This window comes from Mytilus californianus, unplaced genomic scaffold (assembly GCF_021869535.1).
Source record: "Mytilus californianus isolate M0D057914Y unplaced genomic scaffold, xbMytCali1.0.p SCAF_15, whole genome shotgun sequence".
NCBI classification, from domain to species: domain Eukaryota; kingdom Metazoa; phylum Mollusca; class Bivalvia; order Mytilida; family Mytilidae; genus Mytilus; species Mytilus californianus.
The window spans coordinates 8,741,428-8,767,102 of record NW_026262637.1 but is presented as its reverse complement, the minus strand read 5'-3'; the positions used below and the strand labels follow the sequence as shown (position 1 = coordinate 8,767,102).

The window sequence follows — 25,675 nt, the reverse complement described above, 5'->3', positions numbered from 1 at the left end:
TTGTTGATAAATTCTGTATAGGTTTATCAAACATGTGAAATAGGATGTTTTGTTAAAAGAAAATGCATTCAAAGCTGGTATATCAAGCTGTTAATTTCACATGCCACATTCGTTTTTTAGTGATAGACAAATTCTAAAAAAGGAAGCGCTCCTTGTGTAAAAATAATCTTTGTAAACGACAGACATAACTGGGGTTATTTTTATGTGTAGAATTAAATGGAACTGGTACATTGTATAAAGTACGAAATATTCCATAAAAATTTAGACTTTTGAATAAATTTGAAATAAATGCACTTTTTTGCTGCTCACCACCATTGTTATGATGTTATACCTGTCTTAATATAGCAAGGGTGTCTAAATGTCCGACGATACACTTTTTTTAAACTTCTGTAAAAGACTTCTGGGACAATGTAATCTTAAATTTCAAAATAAAAACTGGGGTTCCTTGACCTTGAATTTTCGTTAGAATACATTGAAATTAACGAAATTACCGTTATATTTTATATGGATTATATAGGGGAAACTTTTTTTTATATTGGAAACATTAAATGATAAAATCGGTTAAAATTTAATGAGAGAATTGCTTTTTCATAAATACTTTCGAAATATTAGATAAAAATAGGGGGTCACGGGCCTTATTTTCTTGCAAAAATCCAAAAACATAAATTGTCCTATCAAATTCAATATAATTGGTACTCTTGTAACATGAATGGTATTTTTGCTTTGATCTTTGAGTGAGTTAACTTCTATTTTTTTAGAGGAGTGCATTAACTGAATGATTATTTAGTCATTTAACTTTCGATTCCCGTTGACCGCTTATCATAGGAAAAGCAAAGAATGGGAGAAGCTTTGCCCAGTGCTCCAACTTTAATCTCAGATGTTGTTATTGCACAGTCTGGCTCCGCCTCCTTGGCCTAGTAAACAATGAAATCAATTATCATAAAATTTCCGAATAAATCTAACTAAAATGCATACGCAACTTATTAACTCAATTTATCTGAACATTATTCCGAGAAGGAGGGAGGGGGTGGCTTACCCTTATACTTGTTATACTTTTAAACCTAACCCTCAATAAATGATTCCATAAACTTAAAGAAAATGAATGCCTGAGGAGAGCTACAAAAAGGAGTATTGTGTTCTATAAACGAAGAGGCGATGTTGATAAATTGGTGGATTCTTGTTTTTATCGTGTCAAAAGAAATATTCCAAAAATATGTCATTGAATGTTTCGTTTCATTTCCTCTAATCTCGAAGGTATATCTCCGTGAATTGAACATGCTTAGAATATGTGTCCCTGAACATTACACAATCAACAAACAATCAATTAGTCGATCTTTTTCTTGTTGTTGGGAAACGAGGAATACCTACACAATAAGTTTTAAAAAACGTTTCCTTCTTATCACAACTTTTAACTCTTCTAAAACTACACGTCTTATTGGTTTTAAAAGCAGGCAACGTGGTATAAATCAAATCAATTAAGATAAAAATCAAATGTCTTTATTCCTAATTAAAGGACCCATATAGAGCATATAAATTAATACAAACCACAAAGTTCATACAATATCCACACAAACAACACATACAATCTCATATACATACTGATGGTTAATAATTAAAAATGATTAAGAACAAATATGGAAACATGATTAAAAACATATATACATGATGGGAGAGAGCCAGTACAAAGAGGGATAACTCCATTTGTTTAACTTAACTTATGTCTCTTTTTTTTCTTGTCTGATCTGGAAAATTTTATTTAGATACAGACTAAAAACTGTATTAAAATCCAAATCGTCATTTGTCATGATACAGATAAAGAGATTTTCTAAATTTATGTTTCTCAGATTAGGAAACTTTTGAAATAAATTTTCTATGAATTCAAATCTTGGTGATCTATATAGAGGGCACTCTAAAACAAATTGCAGTTCATTTTTCTATAAAGTTAAGTGAACAGTGTTGACATAGTCGGTATACATCGAACAGGATTTCGTGTATTAAATACACTAATTCGTAAAAGGCGTGCTATGTATAACTTGATTTTAAAAGGAATTTTATGAAAAATCTAAATACACTTAACGACATTATTTTTTTTATAGTTTACTCCTTAAATTTCAAGTTTTAGGTATTTCTGATGTATATTAAATGATACTTGGTAAACTATTTTTAACCAAAAACGTATTTTTGCAACATGACCAGAAGGGATGCTCAGAAAAAGACATCCGATCCACTTTAAAAGATTTAGGGCAAATGCTAAATGTCTTATTTTTTTCTTATTTCATTGTTTGTAAAAAAATAAAGCAAAATGTTCCTAAGTGCGATGTGTTTGTAAACATAGTCCGCAAATAATTAACGTTAACAAGACAAACATTACAAAGAATCATCAAAATCGGATTTCATCAACTGATGTGTCGTAAAAGTATGTAAGATGATAAAACTGTGGTTTATTAGTTTTCGCTTGATATAATTTTGAAAGAGTTTGTTTGGAGGTAAAGCTATTAGTTTTAGTATCAGGAAGAAAGGATTTGACAAAATTGCATTATGACAGGTATAGCGTCGATAACGTTAGAATCCAACAGTTAAGCCACGTAACGGAATCTTATATCGTAGGAACATTACAAATTTGGATGTGCAATAACCGAATTATGTTTAATTTTTTGTTCATAAGGATACTGGGCTTATCAACGACCGGGTAAAATTAAGGATAGAAAGGCAGATGTTCCGTCTTTCCTCTCTGGTGTCGATCTTAACAACATGTATGAATGTCTGCTAACCGGGAAACAGAAGATAAACTATAAAAAGTAAATGAAAGAGATAATTACCCCGGTGTACACTACTGGACAACTGTTTGTATTCCTGTCTACCAACTGTCCATGGTGGTATTCCTGTGTCTACTGCGGGTCAGAGGTTCAATTTAGGTGTCTACTGCTAGCTATAGATAGTCAATGGATGTGCCCCGGGTGTACACCACTCTTGAATGGTTCGCTCAATTGAATGTTACCAGTCATTTACCTGGTTGATTTCTAATTATCTCGACTTCTCGATCCGCAATAATAAATCTACATGTCATTATTTTGAAAGATTTAACATTACATTTAACCGGTTCACATTTAAGGTATACGTCCACCTATAAAACTGTTTGCTTCATCAATATGGGTGTTATCTTTCCTTGCAAATTGTGCACATATGGTATTTGCAGTAATGAAAAATAGCATGGAGTTCTTCAGTTGTTGCAAACATTTAAGGCCTTTTATGCCATTAATATCATTGAGAATATGTAGATTAAAAAATGGATAACTATTACCAGAAATTACATCAACATTGAATAACATTAAAAAGAAGAGCATCATACTAGTAAATATTACGTATTTCATTTTGGTCTTTTATCGTCTGCATCACGTTAGTTTATTTGACATATATCACGTCGGGCAAGGTCAATTATTGTGATAATTAGAGCAGGTAGATATAGATTTAAATTGTCAATATGGATCAACTGACACGGAACTTAAAATTACCAAAGGATATATAGTCTAATATACTGAATTATTTGTTCGACGCATGATTTCATAAACACTTTTAATCGGTTGTAATGATTATGATGAAATAAGATTTTATGATTATTGATACATGTACGAGTTAAAGGTACTTTACAGACAAGGACTCGCATATCGCTTGGTGCTGATCAGCTGTTTTAACTATCGTTTCTAAAGGTATATGTTAAAGTGAATAAATATGTCAGCTGCACTGAGTAATTCTGAAATTGAAAAGTATGCAAGGATTATACACAAATGTATTGATGAAAATAAACCTTACAAAATCATCACAACATTATGTATGTTGACAATCAATAGTAACTTTTGAAATCGACGGAAAGCCTGCATTATATTTTGCATGTTTAAAGGGTAGCACAGATATTGTGAAATATTTCTTGGACGAATGCGACCCTGACGTTGAACAGAAAGGGTTATTTAAAATCCATAGTTTGAAAAACGATATTGAAGCTCCACCTTTATGGTGCGCTACGGGTCCTGAAAATGGGCTTGATATAATAAAACTTCTGATTGAACATGGTGCAGACATTAACTGGCCTACCAGTGCACAGTCGACGCCATTAATATCGGCCTGTGAATTACTAAATATACCTATAGTCGAATTTCTCGTAGAGCATGGTGCAGACATCAGGAAGATTACAAAAAAGGGATATTCGTGTTTAATGGCAACCATAGCTAGCACGGAACTATGCGCATATCTTATTTCTAAAGGAGCAAGTGTTAACACTTCAAGTATTGATGGATATACGGCCTTACATTACGCTGCACATGCTATTAAGTTAGAAACCGTTATGTTATTATGTCGGAATGGAGGTTCGATGACCGCCAAAACAAACTACCAAGAAACACCCCTTAAAATTGCTGCTATTAGAGGCAGTTCGTCTGTTATGAAGTACTTTCTAGATACTTATAAATTTCCAGTGGAAGAAAAATGCGATGCATTTGATTTATTAGATTGTTCTGTTGGTAGACGATGACGTCACACGATGTGTTTTAATGAAACAGCATTAAAGCTGCGTTTTGAAGTGACTAATAGCATGACCGATCCGGTAATGAACGTGACACCGATATCTTACTTCAGTATGCAGTTGCAATTACTTCTATAGATTCTTTACGTCAACTCACTGACCCAAATGACCTTTACATGCAGGCACTGTTAAAATATTTCCGAATTTATGGCGGGAATCATCCTGTAACAATTGCACAAATCGTTTTCCGTGGTACTTTGTATGGCGATAATGGATACTTTCAGCGATGTGTGGCACTTTGGAAATACGCATACACGCTGAGATATAAAGAAGACGATCCTTTAAACGACGACAGTATCAAATGTGCAATAAGTTTAGTTGATATTTTTTGTAAAATGCAAACTAAATGGATACACAAGAAAATTAAGGAACAGGTAAATTATTTCGTCATTTCAAAGATCAAAGTACCAGGTACAGAATGGGAATGGGAATGAAGCTAATAGAAATGGCATGATACATGTAGATGTGAGTGAAGGTTCGTCGATGGTATAACATATTTGTTAGGATGTTTCCTGCAGAAATTTGAAAACAACCAGTATCTATATGAGGTCTTTTTATCTATATAGACAATATATTACAAATCAAAATTGAGGAAAAAGTAAAGATTATTGAGAGGAATGTCTCAATTCATTTCTGTATTCTTTAATTCATTAGGCAATTGTCTAATAAAAAAAACCCAAATAATCTGGTATCAAAATATGCACACAGTCGCAAGCTTTTATAGCGTAAAAAGAATGCTAGTGATCTTGAAAATGAAGACAATGATTCTACAAAACAGTTTGTAATGGTGTAGTTGATGATATCGATGACTACCTTATAACCACGAGAGAATCCTTTTTTAATGAAAACCCCGACTCATAATTTTTATAGAAAGCTTAAATTTTCATATCTTATCAAATAAGATAGTTATGTAAACGAAATAGGATTCGGAAGAGGGAGATTTTAAGAAAGTATACAACAGGAAAAATAAAATCATACAATTTGTCATACGTATGTAGAAGCAATTTATGAGTCGTTCATATGTGTCTTTATTCTAAAAAGGAATCTAAATATAAAGAAGATCTTGTTAATTATGTTTTTTAGTTTTATATTTTGTTAGATTGCTGTCGTCTTTGCATTCCCTACATACACAACTATCCTATTTTTCTTGTTCACTGTTATGAATGTAAGTTCTCATTGAAATTCGGATTATTTAGTTAAAGAACATCATCGATATATATATATCTGAAAAAGTCTACAAGGGATTTTTATTTTTATTTTTTAACAATAAGGATTTGTGGTATGGTTGTCAACGAGACAACAATCAACCAAAGAAAATTTCAAGTCGCAGAACGGCTATTAACAATGAGTAGAACAAAAACAAAATGCTAGCTATAGTTGTCTTTCATGGTTTTTGTAGTTTGTCTTGCGTCTTTTTTTGTTATTGCCATGACATTGTCAGTCTGTTTTCAACTTATGAGTTTGAATATCTCTTTAGTATCTTTCGTATCTCTTTTATAACAGACCCTTTGATGCCAGATGTGAAACAACAATTATGGCAGACAGTAACCAACAACAAAAACTGGATTATAGGATCATAGCTTGGAACATGCACACAAAGACAGTTACTTTGTTTAACATGTTTGGGGTGCTGAACTTAGGACTATTGTGTAACAGTACAGCAATACAATTTATTAACTGTAGAAATGTGAAAGTCTATATTCTATTTTTTTTTTAAATTTTATAAATAGTTTTTTAATATTCCAGGTGAAGATGACCGATGTTTTTGATGTATTCAATTTGATTGTTAGCCAGATTGATGGTGGTAAAAGTATTCGCACCATAAGCCCAATTGGTATAATTTAACAAGCGAATATTCAGTATCTAATGAAGTTAACATTGCATTTAATCCGACTTTTCCAGTTTCTAGGCGGAAGCGTGAATGATCGATTAGACTTTCTAGAACAAGTTAAATACTTGGTTCAACTTGATCCAAGGGGAATAACTAATCAGACATTATTACACTTAGCAGTAGATCCCAATATATCTAAAGTAGGAGATGTTTCTCTGATGAAATTTCCATCAGTTTATGTTGTTGATATACTGTTGGTTTGTGGAGCAAATACTAATACCCGAAACGATGATGGTTACGACACACTTAGAAATAGCATTTCATTTTCTGACCTTCCTCCTGAAAAGGTTTAAATATAGAGGGAAGTAGCTAATTTAAAACAATGATAAAAGTTGAAAAACATTTATACGAATGCGATTTTTTATTATTTTGTAAAGTATTTCTTTGTTGTTTTATAAGATAAAATCGTGTAAGCGAATTTAAGAATAAGAAATTGGTAGGTTTACTTTTGTCATTTGGAGACGTTTTATTAATTACAACATGGTATGAGTTTTACTCATTGTCGAATGCTGTACTGAGACCTATACCTCAATAGGTGTTTACATACACACCCTAACGTCTCTGGTAGATAGCTTTCTCATTGGTAATCATATCATATCTCCTCACTTTTATATGTTTCTTGTTGTTTTCCTTTCATCAATTTTGAATTTGAATCATCCTTCGTTAATAAAAGTTAGTATTAAAATTCGCATGTAAATTGTTTTGCTTAAACTTGGCATGACCGAGTAGAAACTAGTTTTCGAAATGCGAATTTGGTTCAGGTTCATCAATTTGGCTTTGGTATCTTATAATTTCTAAAATTATTTGTCCACTTTATCAAGACATGGAATTGCTTTTATACGAATGTTGAAGTGTTTTAATTATTCTCTCTTGACGCCTAGATTGACTTGGACATTACAAATTACTAGGATAAAAACTTGGAAATAGGGCAGTTGCAGAACAGTATGTACTGACTCTTCTAGAGCACATGGAATAAATCATAATTTTGTCAGAGTTCGTTTTGTGACATTGGAATGTGGTTTAAACAGACTTATTCGGAAGGGATATAGTTACGATACTGTTGTCAAGTCATTAAGGATTGCATATTTTGGTATTAATATTGATTCACTTATAGGGTCTTTGCATCGGAAATAAACAAATTTATTCTAAAACCAGTTGTTGGCATGATACGGATTATGTTCTTCTCATATATTGTATGATGGTATGATACTAAACCCCTAACGGGAGGGATTGTGTTTGATTTTCATATGATGAAGACATAATCTTTTAATCAGTTTAATTGAGGTCTGGAGCTGGCATGTCAGTAACTGCTAGTAGTCCTTTGTTAATTTATGTATCATTGTCATTTTGCTTAGTTTCTTTTGTTACCTATTCTGACATCGGACTCGGACTTCTTTTAAACTGAGTTTTAATGTGCATATCGCTGTGTGTTTCTTTATTCTACATTGGCTATTGGTATAGGGTTGAGATCTCACAAAACATGTTTAACCCCGCCGCATTTTTGCGCCTGTCCCAAGTCAGGAGCCTCTGGCCTTTGTTAGTCTTGTATGATTTTTTAATTTTAGTTCATTTATATGTTTTGGAGTTTAGTATGACATCCATTTTCTCTGAACTAGTACACATTTTTATTTAGAGGCCAGCTGAGGACCCCCTCCGGGTGCGGGATTTGCTCGCAGCGTTGTAGACCAATTGGTGGCTTTCGGCTGTTATCTGCTCTTTGGCCGGGTTGTTGTCTCTTTGACATATTCCCCATTTCCATTCTCAATTTTAATGTTTTCCAAAACTAAAATGAACATGTTTTAAACAAACATATGTTAGTTCCACGCAAACCAAATGACCTACGTGTATTGTCTAACAAGAATAACAGTTATTGTGGTAGCCATAATAGTAAATATAATTGTATGTGTGCAGGTACAACACACACACATCATACTACCTGCACTTGTGATACTGGTTTCTCAAAGAAAGAAAAAAAAAAGAAACATAACAAAAGAAAATTTTAGAAATAAATTATTTACAAAACAGCTTCTCGAGTGTTCCCTTTTCATCTACAATTCTAGTCGTTTTACCGACATAGATTTTATATACTTGACATCTTCTTACAAAAGTCGTCATATATTTTAATACAAAAGTCAATTGTTTGAAAAGACTTGTTCAAGCATTTAGTTGTTTAAACCACCTACATGATGTTTAACTAGTTAAGTACTTCCTTGTTGACATTGACAGTAAAATGCTTCTCTTGGTGATAAAATGGATTCTGCTTATCGTAAAAGGTATGAAATAAATTAAATTTGTATTCTGCTATAAACACAGATATATATATATCTATATATACAAGTCTAAATTGAAAACAACGTTCAAACCTATGATCGCTTTGGAGGAATCCCATTTTTGTTTTTTAATGGTGCTATTCCTGTCCATTCCAGACCTTTGCTTTTGATATAGGACCAGAATTTCTTGGAGTTTTTCTTGTAGTTGGAGCTGACTTCTTCCATGTATTTCTTATTGGCTTGTCTTACTTCCCATTGTACTTCTTGTCTTAGTCTCTTGTATCTGTCCTGGTCTCTTTTCTTTTTGATTTTCCTAGCGTTCTTGTGCGCTTTTGTTTTTGGTTGATCTTACTTCTTATTGCTGTGTTCATCCATGGGTGAGTGTGTCTACCTTGAGTCATTTTTGTTGGTACTCGCTTCTCAATGGTCTGGCTCAAATGATCTCTTGATTGGATGTATTCAAGAATTTGTTTCATTGTCAGTGCAATGTTTATAATTGATGCATAACTTTCTTTTCTGTGTGATAAATCCTTTCAAGCTGATAAATGTGGTTCGGAGCAGTTGTAACTCATTTATAGAAACTCTTTGTTTTGAACTGTAAATAGACCCATATAATAGGATAATCCCTTACTAAGAACATGATTTACATTCATTCATCATAATTAGGAGACATCAAATCCTACAATTTCATTGGTCGAGAACACTTTGTTATATTCTAATTATACTCTAGGACTACAAATCAAGCAGCATAGGTATATATATTTATACAAGTCTAAATTTAAAACAACGTTCAAACCTATGATTGTGTTGAACAAGAGTGCATACGCTGAAATGTCTCGCCTTCTTTACTAATCATTGATATTATGTTGATAGTCCTAAATATAAAGCTTTATTACAACTGTCACATAAACTTAACATTAACCAAGTAAACTAAACATTGACCAATGAACCATGAAAATAAGGTCAAGGTCAGATGAACCATGCTAGGCAGGCATGTACAGCTAACAATTCTTCCATACAACAAATATAGTTGACCTATTGCTTATAGTTTAAGAAAAACAGACAAAAACACAAAAACTTAACACTGAGCAATGAACCTTGAAAATGAGGTCAAGGTCAAATAAAACCTGCGTGACTGACATATAGATCATAAAATATTTCCATACACCAAATATAGTTGAACTATTGCATATAGTATTAGAAAAAAAGACCAAAACTCAAAAACTTAACTTTGACCACTGAACCATGAAAATGAGGTCAAGGTAAGATGACACCTGCCAGCTAGACATGTACACCTTACAATCATTCCATACACCAAATATAGCTGACCTATTGCATGCAGTATTAGAAAGAAAGACCAAAACTCAAAAACTTAACTTTGACCACTGAACCATGAAAATGAGGTCAAGGTCAGATGACACCTGCCAGCTAGACATGTACACCTTACAATCATTCCATACACCAAATATAGTAGACCTATTGCATACAGTATAAGAAAAACAGACCAAAACACAAAAACTTAACTATAACCACTGAACCATGAAAATGAGGTCAAGGTCAGATGACACCTGCCAGTTGGACATGTACACCTTACAGTCCTTCCATACACCGAATATACTAGACCTATTGCTTATAGTATCTGAGATATGGACTTGACCACGAAAACTTAACCTTGTTCACTGATCCATGAAATGAGGTCGAGGTCAAGTGAAAACTGTCTGACGGGCATGAGGACCTTGCAAGGTACGCACATACCAAATATAGTTATCCTATTACTTATAATAAGAGAGAATTTAACATTACAAAAAATCTGAACTTTTTTTTCAAGTAGTCACTGAACCATGAAAATGAGGTCAAGGACATTGGACATGTAACTGACGGAAACTTCGTAACATGAGGCATCCATATACAAAGTATGAAGCATCCAGGTCTTCCATCTTCTAAAATATAAAGCTTTTAAGAAGTTAGCTTAAGCCGCCGCCGCCGCCGCCGGATCGCTATCCCTATGTCGAGCTTTCTGCGACAAAAGTCGCAGGCTCGAAAAAAAAAAACCGCAATTTTTATACGTGTGCATGCAAAACAAATTTCTTGGTAGAGGGGTCTAAATACAGCACAAACAACATTTTCCAAAAGACCAAAAAAGTGAAAAAAGTCTATTTTAACAAAACGCATGTGACTAGCAGGTCGAACAACGGATGTTCTTAAATCCTGCTGACTGCCATTGGCGATTGCCAAATAAACGGATCACCAGATGTAACAAAATAGATCTTAACTATTAATCTAGTATCAAACAGAAAACAATAAACTTGCGGAAAAGATGGTAAACCGCAAAAAAAAGGTGCAAAAATTAGTACACCATATCCGGATTTCGACAATTAATGTCTCTTCAGTAATGTTAGAAATCGAAACGGTATTTGGAAGACCATATAATTTACCTCAATTTAGGATAGACTCTTGAATTTTGAAGAGTCGAAATAGGGTGAATGAATCATACAAACCCGAAGGCAAATAAAATACAAGCTCAAACCAAAAAATATAAACAAGTCTAAATTAAAAACAACGTTCAAACCTATGATTGCGTTGGACAAAAACCGCATTTTTTATACGTGTACATGCAAAAAAAATTTCTTGGTAGAGGGGTCTAAATACAGCACAAACAACATTTTCCAAAAGACCAAAAAAGTGAAAAAGTATATTTTAACAAAACGCATTTGACTAGCAGGTCGGACAACGGATGTTCTTAAATCCTGCTGACTGCCTTTGGCGATTGCCATATATATATATATATATATATATATATTTTGATTTAGAAGTATTTATATCAAACATTTTATTTTATGCTATTTCTGCAATGACTGCAAATTTCCAGTAACATGTATTTTTAGATACTATAAAGTGTATACATCGAGCAGCTAAAACCCGTTTACACACTGTAATTTACATTATAAAGTATATCATTAAATAAGAACCATTCGCAATTTAAAACGTTTAAACCCGCTGCATTTTTCTGCACCTGTCCTTAGTCAGAGGCCTGTTGTTCAGTGGTTGTGTTCATAAGTGTTTCTCGTTTCTCGTTTTTTATATAGATTAGACCGTTGGTTTTCCTGTTTGAATTGTTTTACACTAGTCATTTTGGGTCCCTTTATGGCATGCTGTTCGGTGTGAGCCAATGCTCTGTGTTGAAGGCCGTACTTTGACCTATAATTGTTAACTTTTTATACATTGTGACTTACATGGAGAGTTGTTTCATCTTCTTATTTATAATTACCTGAACACAACTCCTGCATAGTAAGGATTCTTTTAAAATAGTGGTTATATTACCCGGACCTTGCCATCCAACAGTTAACACCCTCACCGAAAAGGCGTCAGTTTATTTCTCTTGGGATTTGAAAATACGAACCAAAAATTGTCAAAGGCAGAAACCATGATTTTACGATGTGTATTGCAAATGTCCTGCATTTTTCATGTTCATTCTGGGAAAATACGGGTATTAATGTTATGTTATCTAACAGTCTACAAGGTTTATCGTCAAATTGCGCTCAGGTATATTGACAAAGGTGATGCATATTTCAACGTAAAAATATTGTTGAGGTGACTGTTGAATTGTAATGCACTGTCTGTCTATTTATTATAATATACTTTGCATCAATGGCTTTTTTTATGATTTGGTTTTCAACATCAATGATGAAGGTAAACTAAAAAAGCACTTCGGACAAACCAAATTTATAAAATATTATTGATTATGTTTTTCAACTCTTTTTTTTTTGCCTGATTTTTATATGGACATATGCTTAAAAAAATAAGGTAACACTGGGAAAAATAAGTATGCAGCTTGACATTCAAATACATGCTAATGATGGTCGCTAATTAAGTCGTGTTCAAAGGTTTACACACAATACTACACTTATTCGATGTAATATTTCGTTGTGTGTTTGAGAATCGTAAAAGCGTTAATCTTGGTAAAAAAAAGTTCAAAAGTTTAGTACATACGCAAGCATTACTTAGTAAACAGTTGTAATTAAAACATTCGTTTATCATCCTATAGAAAAATAAAAAAACAAAACAAAACAAAAAGAACGATACTTTTACCAGAAAAAATAAAAGATGGAAAATCGAAGTTATATCCTTATACGGAATCAACAATTTTTCCTTTTCCACCAAACAAAAAAAAAAAAAGGGTTTTGAATATAACTTAAACGTTTTTGAAACTGTTTTTAGGACGTGTTTAAATTGAAATCCTATAAATATTTATTCAGTATATTTTAAAATTTAGGTACGCTCCCTCTATTTCTCTAAGTCAGCGTAGGGTATGGGTGTCAGTCTAAGTCATATTTGTTTTTCGTAAATTGTTTTGTTATAAATTAGGCCGTTAGTTTTCTCTATTAAATTGTTTCATATTTTTCATGTCGGAGACTTTTATAGCCGACTATACGGTACACGTTTTTCTCATTGTCAAAGGCCGTACGGTTGCCTATAACTGCTTACATCGACTTCATTTTGGACTTTGGTGGCTAATTGTCTCATTTGCAATCATAACACGTCTTCTTATTTTTATATAAGTGTCCATAACTTTCCGACCATATCTATTAACATTAGCATTAGCGAATACGTGAATTAACAGATAATTACATATACATGTATTAGAAATATAAAGAACTTTGTGGCATTCATCTGTGAGTTATTTACCCTAAACGCAATAAAGCAAAATAGAAGATAAAAAAATGGAAAAAGATACCTTCTCGGCAACAATTGTTTAACTGCTAACAAGTGTTTTGCCATCTATATAAGCTGTGAATTATTTCAGACGAAGTTCCTGACTTTGAGAAAAGACACAAGCTTTTTTTTAGGAACACACCCTTTCGTTTCTATAGCTCACTTAGTCCAATATGTAATGTGAGCTATTGCCATTAATTGTGTTTTTGTCCCACAAACCCACCAGCATGCCCTGCATAGCTAAAGAAAATAAGGTAAATTACAAGAAATCGTCTGATATCCCGAACACTCCAAAAGAGAAAATCTAAAAGAGATAAAACATGCACAGAATGATAATTTACAAAACAGCTATATGAAAATTTCAGATTACTTTTGTATTGACCAACTACTGAAAAGCAAGATATACAAATAAATTGTACGTACCAACTGTTATTGGCTGTTTGACGAAGTTTTTCCCTTAATTGTGATTTTATCTTAAAAACTATATAGATAGAGTAGAAGTGATTGTGGGAGCTGTACAAATTATTTCACTGGTCATTAATATTGTAATGACGTTTTAGTGAAGGCCATTTGATGTAAGGAGGGGTGTGAACAAGGGGATGCTATGGAAACTTTCTTTAAAAATATTCTTTTATCCTAATTCTTTATATTAGGTTAATAACAATGAGATCCTGGTACTGGAGAAAATCACCCACTGACCTTTGATTTAACTTGGATGCACTCAAAAAGTGTATTTTCCTAGGAATAAGTAATTTGTTTCGAAATAGAGGATTTGGATTAAGATAAATAAAAAAATAATATCAATTTGGAATACTTTTGTCAGGCGAGTGATTCAGAAGCCTCTTGTTTATGTCGACATGAAAATAATGGGAAATACTGTTGAAATGAATATTTTCAATAAGAATCGAATTATATAATTAAATGAAATCATGAGTTACATAAAGCTTGGAAGCTAATGAAACTATGGTATTTATTGGTACAGTTTTAGTTATTTATTTGACAGTATAAGGACGATTTGAATGAATATTAAATAATATCTGTATCATAGACAGCCTTTGATGTGTTTATAATCCCATTTTATTTCTTCTAATAAGTTTTGTTTGGTGCACTGTTGTTTGTCTATTCGACTTTCTTCATTTGGCAATGGTGTTTTCATTTTCTTCGACTTATGTTTTTGACCCCCCCCCCCTTTTGGTATTTTTCTCCCCTTTAATTAAATGGAAATAACTCCTTCAAGCAAGGTCGAACCGTGACGAATTTGGCATTTAAATATTTTTTGGCAATGCCAGCATATTCAAACAATGTAAATGACATCTTTGTCAATAGATAAACCATTAAACTTAATTCTGACACTTGTCTTAACCTCAGACTTTACCAAATTTAGAAATAAATGGTTTATGTAAATTTCCAATCCTCATTTACCACATAAGGTGAAATATTGGAACGAAAATAGTTTTCTTGATTTGTATACCTTAATCGTTTTTAGAATATAGCAAAGTGCTCTCGACCAATGAAATTGTAGGATTGGATGCCTCTTAATTGTGAAGAATGAATGTAAATCATGTTCTTAGTAAGGGATTATCCTATTATTTGGGTCTATTTACAGTTCAATACAAAGAGTTTCTATAAATGAGTTACAACTGCCCTGAAGCACATTTATCAGATTGGAAGGATTTATCACACAGTGATTGAAACTGACTAAAAGTTGAATTGTGAAACAAACACAAATCTCAAAATAAGTTGGAAGTTTACTGGTGCAGTAAAATTGGTACCGTGAATGTTATTATGAAAATATTAATAACTTCAAATTACTAGAAAATTAAACAATACCAAAGCAAAGAAAAAAAAAAAGAAAAAAAAACCTTCAGATAAAAAAATAACCTAAATCTATAGCTTTCCAAAACTTTGATTACTTGATCAGTGGTTGGGAAGAATAGTTATTTCCAATATTCTGATAAAAAAAAAACAGGAATTTAATTTTGAACATATTAAAAACTTTTAAAGGCATTATTTTTGAACATTTCCCTGAAATAATGAAATATTATTTGATGTAAAAAGCCGGACCAAAATATTGGCTGTGAAATAAAATTTAGTTGTAACTCAAATGTATTAAATTGATTTAAACTGTAAATAAAAAAAAAGGATAATTCCTCACTAAAATATTACATGATTTACATTCATACTCAAAATCAAGAAACATATCCAATTCCTACCTTCTCTTTCTACTGTTGTGTCACCTAATATCTATAACGCTTTTAAAAAAAAAAATATTTCCCAAATGATATGAAAGTCCTTACATCACTAAAACTAATCCATAAATGACATGCCCAAAAAGGAAGTCATGCATCAAATTATAAACATTGCACTGACAATGAAACTAATTTTTGAATAGATCATTTGAGCCTTGAGCACTTTACAATATTCTAAGTTTGTAAGAGAATGATAATCCCTTACTTCATGATAAGTACTCGCTAACGCTCGTACTTAATCATGAAGAAAGGGATTATCATTCTCTTACATATACGAAGAGTTACGTTTCTGTTGATCACGACTCACTAGTAAGCCACTTAATAAAGTATTATAATAGCGATGTCAATATCCTGAATTTCTGGAACTGACAAGGAGACTACAAAATTAATAATCAGAAAAAATGTAAAGTGAAAAATTAACAACACACACTAATTCATATCCAGGGCTGGTGTTAGGTGCTTCAGATGGATATTAAGGCCGAAACCTTCAACTGATATTAAAATTCTGAGTTCTGAAATATGTCACAGTTTTTTTGTTTAATAAGTAAGCGTCAGGCAAACAGAAAAGGTGAAAAAACACCTTCATTTAAACCTCAAATAATGGCACTAGATATATATTATGTTTTACAAAAAATGCATGCGCTGAACCGCTTTTATATGGGTATTGTGTCCTCTTGCGAAAATTTGGTCAATTCTAAAAATCACGGATTTTAAACTAATCCACTTGAAAGTCTATTGCAATGAGATATCCTTTACAATTTCCATATTCAAAAGAAACTTAATCTACATTGAAAATGAATTTAGTACATAGGAAAGTGAATTTTAGAAGAATTGTATTCTTTTGTTGATGTAGGATCATAATAGTTTTATGTTTTTCTAAGTTTCAGAATGTGTGATTGATACTTGCAACAATAATGACAAAACAACACCTACGAGAGGTAAACTACATGTATATAGAAACAAACAAAAAAACAATTATTGAAACTTGCAGTGAGGTGAGAGTTTTTTTTCTCCGTGATGAAGTCCTCACTGTGACTTTGAGATGAAGAAAAGCAATAAAAGCGCTGTTCCTTCGCTTTTTGTGTGTTTTTTTGTTGTGCATGTACTGATTTTGTATCATAAATGGATACCCCATATCCTTTGATTTTCTATTAAACAAACATATATATATATATATATAGTGAATTAAAGGACTTTTAGAGTTTAGCAGATCAACCTTGGCATGAACAATTTTGATAACGAATAAGCTCCAAAAAACACTTTTTGAAAAGTTTGATTTATTTGTTTGGTTCAAAAGCTGGTGTGGACTATAAACAAAAATATGAATAAGCACGTTACTTCTACAACACAAGGCACATTTTATATTATCATAATGTTTTGATGTTTCTGGCGGTGTTGTTTTAATTGCTTTATCAACTGTAGTTCAATATTAACAACTATAACAACTATAAGATAAAGAAAAATACTTAAAGCAAGATATATATGAAATGTAGCTATTTAATTTTCTGTCATAATTACCTTTCCGCCATCTTGTGGAACACTGTAATCTTAGTTTCATTTAAAAAAAATCTGAAGGTAAAAGAAAATACAAGATAAAAATGGCAGATTTATAAGTGTAGATTTAAATTTTTCTTTATACATACTAGTATGTATATCTAATTGCAGTGGCGAAAATGTGCCAATCAACATCAGTGGTGGAGGAAGATGAAGATGGCAATGCTACCTTTGACGGTGTATTTCTTTCTTTAATAGAGCATGAAAATAATTGTTCTTGTTCTGTCTCGGTAAAGAATACAAACAGCTTTGTAAACCTGTTTATCAAACGACTAAACAACTTCACCGAGCAGTCTTTGTGTGGGGTGGTAATAGATATTTATCACATTAGACCAAACGATAGTATACTACCTGAAAACTTCCCTATTAATTGTAGCAGTACAGAGCAAACACAAGTGTTTTCATTATTAAGAAATGAATATATACAGTTCACATCCAGAGTAGTAGACGTACAATTATCAGTCGGATACTGCATACAGATAACCAGAGGTTCGTTACTTTAGTGATCATTCTGATGCAAGTAATTACAATAATAATCAGAATCAGAATCAGAATAATTTATTATAGTGTCACATACCAATATAAAACACAATAAATACATAATTACATGATATGCAATTACAAATTAAATATAACAATTAAAATATTGGTACCCATCCAAAAATAACATAACTATAAAACAATTTAAACTTATGCATTAAACACATCATAACACAAAATACCTTCTTCGATAAAAAATGTGATGTTTTTGCTACAAATGGTTGAATTGCATCATTTGACATTAAGACAACAAATTTGTCTTGTAAATTTATGAAGATCTTTAAAAGTCTCATAAATATCAATAATAACTGTTACATTGATCAGTTTTTAAACAAAGTGTATAAGCATTGACTACACTAATTTTTTTAAAAGATGCCGAATTCTTGATTTTTCGAAAGATCACGATCTATGTTTAACAATATTGACATATACCGTATAACTTTCCATTTATCAGTAGTGATTAAATAACATTTAGATTACCAAACACTTCATTTATTAAAATTAATTTTCCCAAAACGTACGTATGGCAAATTTCCACTGCATTCCTTTCTCTCACATATTTATTATAGTGAGCAAGTTTTCACCAAACGACAACAGAAGCAGAAATGAATTTAATCAATTCTTTAAAACTGATATTTCACTATATGTATTCACTGGTTGTAGGGTATGAACTTCTTAAAATCTTATTTTTTGACGGATAAAATATAAAATTGGCCAAAACCTATCTCATTTGTCATTTTATATCAAATTAAAAATCTTAACCTGTAATGCCGTATAATATCAGTACAAAAACGGTTATTTGACATTGTGTTATTACAATTTGCTGTTACATTATTTGGGAAATTATTTTGAATTGAGGAATAAATCAGCCCATGCAAAGCTCTGATTCCTTGGTCGGATTTAGTTATACTTGTTGTCCTTTTTGGTTTAAAGTTCTGTGTTTTTTTAATAAGTTTTGCTTTTTCTACGGAAGCCTTTTAGGGCCATGCCAATTTACTTTTTCCAATTTGATATAACAAATTTTTAATTTGATAAAACAGATTATCAATTTGATATAACAAATTATTGATTTGATGAAACCAATTATTAATTTGATATAACAGATTTTCAAATTGATATAACGAATTGTGAATTGATCTACCAATAATATGATTTTTTAATCATAATAGTGATTGATTAAAAGTTTGCGTAACCCAAAAAGGCGCATTTATTGATAGTTTATCTTACGTCAAGTGACAAATATCTAATGCATATTCAAAATTCTGTTAACAGGTTTAATGTTTCTGCAATATCCCCTTTTATCCTTTATTTGAAGCAGTTTTGGGGACTAGATTCTCTATGTTGTACATGCAAGGGACCAGGTGTATTAGAACGAACGAATATAAGTGAGGAAAAGGGGGCATCTTTGATAAATTGATATTAAACATTTTCAGGTCAGACAGAAATGAATAGTTATATTGATATATATATTGGTGTTTCTAGGAACATAGGAACTTGCAACGATAAAAGAAATGCTTCCCTTTCTTAAAATACCCTGGCATGTTCCTTTATAAATTTCAATAAGAAAATGCAAGGATTTATTAAACATCCTTAAATTCATCTATTTTTGATTGGAAATTTTTTATTCTAAATAAAGACTCACGCGCGAGATCTAGTACGATTGTGTCGTCACGTGATGCTCGGATAGATACATCTGGAGTTTTAATTTCTGTTGAACAGATCATACTTGTAAAATCTGAGCAGCTAAATAACTGTTTATTTATAGGTTAAAGATCGCGGAACATAGGAACTTGCAACGATAAAAGAAATGCTTCCCCTTCTTAAAATACCCTGGCATGTTCCTTTATAAATTTCAATAAGAAAATGCAAGGATTTATTAAACATCCTTAAATTCATCCTTGCATTTTTCTTTACCAATTTGTTTCAATATCTATTTTTGATTGGAAAATGTTTATTCAAAATAAAGACCCACGCGCGAGACCAAGAACGATTGTGTCGTCACGTGATGCTCGGATATATACATCTGGAGTTTTAATTTCTGTCATCTGAGCAGCTTAATAGGTTAAAGATCGCGGATCATGAGCGACGCAAAAAAAAAAAATAAAAAAATATTAAGCAGTTTTAGCATTTCACTTATTATATATCCTTTATGTCAAATAGAGAAGGATGAAACCGAATCCATGCAAAGATCTCCTAAATAAAAATAATATAAAATTTATATTTTGTTATATCAAATTAATAAATGCAAAACAATTCAAACGAGAAAACTAACGGCCTAATTTATGTATAAAATGATGAACGGAAAACAAATATGTTACACAGCAGCTAACGGCAACCACTGAAACAGAGGCTCCTGACTTTGGACAGGCACATACATAATGTGGCGGGGTTAAATAGGTTAAAGCATTACCTTGGTGATAATTTGATTTCAACGCGTTGTTTGGAGGAGTTCGTGTGGCTAGGTCCTAAATTTCATATTTATTGTTTAATGAAAATCTTATGAAAGGGAGGCGAAAGATACCAAAGGGATATTCAAAGTCATACCGGTAGTCGAAAGCAGACTGACAAAAAACGAAAAACGACGAAAAGACTAACAACAGTACACAAAGCACAACATGCAAAACTAAAACCTGTAACACTCCGTATATATTTTCGTTAGGACTAGCTTATCCAACCTTAAGCAGGGTCTTCGAAATAGACTGATGCTTTCATTTCAATTTTTTTTTCTATTTATATTTTATGGCAAAAATTTAAAAATTTGAGACACAGGTCATAGTGTCCAGCTGTTTGTTTGTATACAGGGACTATACTGATGATTTTGTCGTCTTATTTGTGATGAAGTTCCTTGTCCTTCATTGATATAGGAATTTTTGCAACCTCTTTATATTTGTTCATTTTTCTTTGCACATCTTAGTTCATAATTAATGTCCAACCTACAGATCACAACGCAGGCCAAGAAGTTAGTTCTCTAGAAATATCGTGCGGTAATCAGGCACTTGCGACTACAATAGATACACCAATACACGCTCAGACAACTTTCAGCGATACATCAACAAACCCTCAGACAACTTTCAGCGATATAACAACTCACCCTCAGGCTAGTCTCAGCGATATACCAACCCAGACTCAGACAACTCACAACGATTTCAAAACTTCGGAACAAATAACATCATTTATGTCATCTCCTACGCCTATGATTAATACATCCAACATAAATGACAAGACTAATTCTGATGGTAAGTAATGACTTAGAGAATATTTCTCAATGTTCGGTTCTTCGTTAAATTCGACGTTACTTCTTTATGATGTTTTAAAAATATGTTTGATTATCTGGCAATATTCTTGTCACAGTTCGACGTCAAACTGTTTAAGCTGGTTTAAGAAACAAAAATATGAATATCATAAAGGAAATAATTTAGAAATAGGGTCAAACGAAAACAAAAAACAATAAAACTAACAATTTCACAATGCCACACATAAAAAAAAATTGATCACACTAACCCCATATAAATCAAGGGTTTGGGTTAAACGATTCATCATAGTTAAAGCATAGTGCCAGTTCCCTTTCTATCGACGTTCTACTGAAGAACGTCTGAATCCATTTTGCTTCATACGAATCAAGAAATAGTTGACAAGAAAGAAGAGGAGAACTGTTCATAATAAATTAAAAAAGATTTCATTTCTGATAAGTTAGGAAGACATACGAAACATATAGCTGTAATCACGATAACCGCGCCGGCATAAACAGATAAATCAATTATCAGTTTTCTTAATTTAATTTGAAATTATTAAGTATCGTTTGCTTGATATGGTATTAAATCAATAGACTGATCAAAGACAAAGTAATACACATAACCATAAAAGTTTGGTAGCATAGCCAATAAGAGAGAAAGACGTGCGTGATAGCTACATTCATCTCAGTTAAACCTTTTGGACTTGCAAACAGATACACTTATATCTAAACTAACGTTTCAAAACGTCATGCATGCAATTAGCAAAAACTCTGGTATTGTAGTACAAAGGGAAAAATTGTACTACTTGCAACCGTATAAACATTTGTGATCTATAAGCAACATTATACATAGGATCTTATAAAGAGTAACCACTTAAAATAAAGAAATACACACATTTTCACCAAATATTGTCAAATTAAATGTGTCCTCAGAACAAAACGTTATGTCGGTGACAATTGGTTGTTTTATATCAATTTTTGTTTGGGGGATGGTGTTTCATTGGAATTACACTTAGCATACTGTATCTTGTATAAACAATTTTCAGCCAGTCTTTTGATATCTTTTATAGGTGACAGTACACTTTATATAGCTATTGGAGCAGGTGGTGGGTTTGTTCTATTTGTAACATTACTAGTTCTGATTGTGTTATGCAAAAGGTACATGTATTAATTGTACTGAATAAGGAAAACATGTTTATTTTATACAATCAAGATATTAAAGTAGAAACTTATATTCTGTGCCGAAATTCATACTTGAGCAAGAGTTGGAATGTGGCCTATACATTCTGTACTTCAACACAAATATCTAAATGGTGAGAAAATTGCTTTTATGATAAAAGTGGCTCTTCCGTTTGTATTTAAGGGCAATATACTCCAGTCCATAATTTGCCCGATAATGCTAGGATTTTTCGTTTTTACATTTCTAAAGACAGATATATTCTTGAAGCATGAAAAGGATTTCTTTCGCTATTCTGCAAATATTTTGTTTTCTTCCCGAATAGGCTTATTTCTTAATGTGATAGTATATTGCAAAAAAAAAAAACAACGTTAATTAGGATTTAAATTGTTCCCAATTTACAATTAGAGGTCCATGCTAACTCCTCCTTTTCACATTATTATAGTTCAAAGGTACATTCTTCATTTCGTTGTTAATATTAGCTCTGTATAGATCAATAGTTTTTTAATTTCAATATGTGTAAACTGTCACAGGCCAGGCTTTTTAAAATTTTCCTGGTTTGTCAGAAATCTGTAACTTGTATTTAGCTTTCCAGTGACTAGGAATATATACAATTCTGATGTTTTCAGTATTTATCAAAAAGTACATTTCTAAGTGAATCTTAGTCTACTTAAGTGCACTGGAAATTAGTTTGATTTTTGCATATTATTTTAGTGTTAGCAGCAAATATTTGATATTGAAATTTAATGACTTTAGGTTGCTTAAGTCCTTTACATATTGTAAAGACACCTATATGTTTTAGGCTACGGGTTTGACAACTCATTGCACGTTTTCCTAGATTACTGTGCTTATACTTGAGAAATAAGACTCAAAAAGAAACTTTAAACTTTCGATTTAATTCTATAAATTTTATTTTCTAGAATTGTAATTTTTAGCAATAAAATAACCAAATTAGTTTTAAAAAACAAAATCTGAAAAATGTTTATTAGAGAAAACTTAGTGATAAAAAAAAAGGAGGCGAAAGAAACTAAAGGGACATTCAAACTCATTAGTAGAAAACAAACTTACAATGTCATGGCAAAAAACTAAAAACGACAAAAAGACAAAAAACAGTATACAAAACACAACATAAAAAAACTAAAGACTGAACAATAAAGTTATATGTCAGTAGTATTATATCACAAAGTTAATGTATTTCATTTTGCTATTGATTTTACATTTAACTAATACTATTGTTTTCTAATTTTATACGAGTTGTGCAAACATTTTCAAAATTAGTTCGTAAAAGGTATGTGTAACCATACTTAACGCGAACTCATGCTATAGATGCGCCAACGACAACACCGCCTGCATTGTATCGCCTCCGACAACTCATTACATTTTTACATTGCTGATGGATTATATTCAAGTCAAAGCAAAAATGATAGCTCTGTTTGATATACAATTGAATTGTTTCATCAAATTAGAAGTATAAAAACCATGTGCGGATCCAGGATTTTAAAAGGGGGCGTAATTCCATAGAACGTAATAGAAACGGCCGAGCGGAGTTAGGTTAAAAATCTTTTGAACGATATTTGCAAAAAAAAAGTATTTGCTATAATCGTGAGAAACATTATTTTTTTTAATTTTAAGCGATCAAAATAAAGGGGGGGGGGGGGCGTATCCTGGATCCGCCACTGAAAACCATTTGACATTGAGAACAAAAATATGAAATAATTGTGATTTCGACTCTGTTATTCAAACGTACACAATATATTATACACTTACAGGAGAAAGTCGCATCATTCTGATAAAGGGGAAAACAGTGCAAACCCCAGAGCTTCCTCTGCCGCCGACAGCGATGACGACGATGGTCTGAAATACAATGTGCTGTATGTCTCGTCCGAACGGCATGCCGATATCGATGTTAATTATTCTACTGCAGATGGAGATATACCTAGACATATAAGTGGTGAAGACGATGGTGATTATAGTACAGTTGACGACAACAAAAACATTCAAGATTCAAGTCTATATACACATCAAGTCACCAATACTGCTGTAGAAGTCAATGAAGATAATGGCGTTGAACATATAAATGCCCCTACAGAAAGTGGTTGTGTGTATGCAGTTGTTGATAAAAGTCATAAAACAAATAGCTCTGTCAAAAATATAGAAACAGCTTCTACAAGTGCAACGTATGCCGTCGTGAACAAAAGGAGAGTGACACCTCCTGATGAAGGGAATAAATAATAAAAACAGAATATAAAGACGCTCTACTTTTAGATTGTTAGTTAAACTTATTATGCTTAACTTTGAATTCCCGAAAATAGACAAAATATGATGTAAAACTATAATATTTAAGGAATGACTGTAATATTGAAAATGTGGTGCACACTGAATAACCCGCGTAGCGGGTTATTTTAAAGTTTGCACCACATTTTTTATGTTATTTCGAATAGACAGAAAAAATATTACAGTCATTTCTTATAATTTAATTCTAAATTCCATTTTAAATCGGAGTAAACCATGAAAAAACGTTGATGACGTCACGGTCACATGACAAAATTATGTTTATGAGCTGATAAACAAAACAACGTCAGCCAATCAGAAGACGCGTTACACCCAAAATTAAATTATTGCTATATGGTAAACAATTACTTAACATCAAAGCAGTAACATTGTTTGCATTGTAGTTATTTCGATATACATGAGTTTATATAATACAGCTTAAACGATTATTATATTTTATTTCATCGTTCGTCCCTCTGTCTGTATCACTCTGCTTAGCTCTTAATAAATATAGATTGTAACATGGCATTGTTCATATCAGACCCCTTATCAGCCCTAGGTCATAATATCAGCCCGAGAGCCGACAGGCTCGAGGGATGATTTTGACCATAGGCTGATAAGGGGTCTGATATGAAAAATGACATGTTATGTTCTTTTTATCATATACTTCAGCAGAAGCCATACAGACAAGAAAAACTTTTTTAAAACTTTATAAAATTCATTTATTGTATAATATTTGTTTTGCATTGTTTAATAATACATTTTCCTGTTTTCTAATATTCGGTCTTTTATTCTACTTAGTTATTTTTTTCACTAAAATGTACCACTGAGGTTTATTTTCCGCAATTTGCAGAATGACGTCGAAATACTTTTTTGCGATAACGTTAAAGAAAGGCATGCGATAATTACCGGAAGCAGTTGATATAAACCGGAAGCAGTTGATATATACCGGAAGCAGTTGATAACGAAAGTCATATCACACGGCTAAGACAATTCTTCAAATTTAATGAATAAATATATGTACAAATAAATTTTATCAAGGGATACAATTATACTATTATTTTCTACAAGTATATGATAAAATTGCATATCACGACTTTTTGACGTCAAATACGTTTACCCGGCCTTAATAACTTAGACCCGGACATATCACCGACGTCATAATGAATGAACCGACGTTGATAAGTTTGACCAGAAATTAT

General features: G+C 32.0%; 1 protein-coding gene across 1 annotated transcript; it reads left to right on the top strand.

Annotated features, from left to right (window-relative positions):
- Nucleotides 1-8,642: 8,642 nt before the first annotated feature.
- Nucleotides 8,643-24,590, top strand: LOC127725337 (uncharacterized). The gene is made up of 6 exons (XM_052232268.1): nucleotides 8,643-8,740; nucleotides 16,581-16,637; nucleotides 17,365-17,742; nucleotides 20,733-21,029; nucleotides 22,096-22,183; nucleotides 23,972-24,590. The coding sequence occupies exons 1-6, from the start codon at nucleotides 8,698-8,700 to the stop codon at nucleotides 24,432-24,434; spliced, it is 1,326 nt and encodes a 441-aa protein (XP_052088228.1). The 5' UTR covers nucleotides 8,643-8,697; the 3' UTR covers nucleotides 24,435-24,590.
- The last annotated feature ends 1,085 nt before the right edge of the window (nucleotides 24,591-25,675 follow it).

Excerpts from the sequence above, each read along its gene's own strand:
- LOC127725337 (XM_052232268.1), top strand. The coding sequence starts at position 8,698 with ATGCTTCTCTTGGTGATAAAATGGATTCTGCTTATCGTAAAAG. Across the intron at positions 8,741-16,580 it reads GATTCTGCTTATCGTAAAAG|TTTCAGAATGTGTGATTGAT; the intron begins GTATGAAATAAA and ends TGTTTTTCTAAG. Across the intron at positions 21,030-22,095 it reads TGACAAGACTAATTCTGATG|GTGACAGTACACTTTATATA; the intron begins GTAAGTAATGAC and ends TATCTTTTATAG.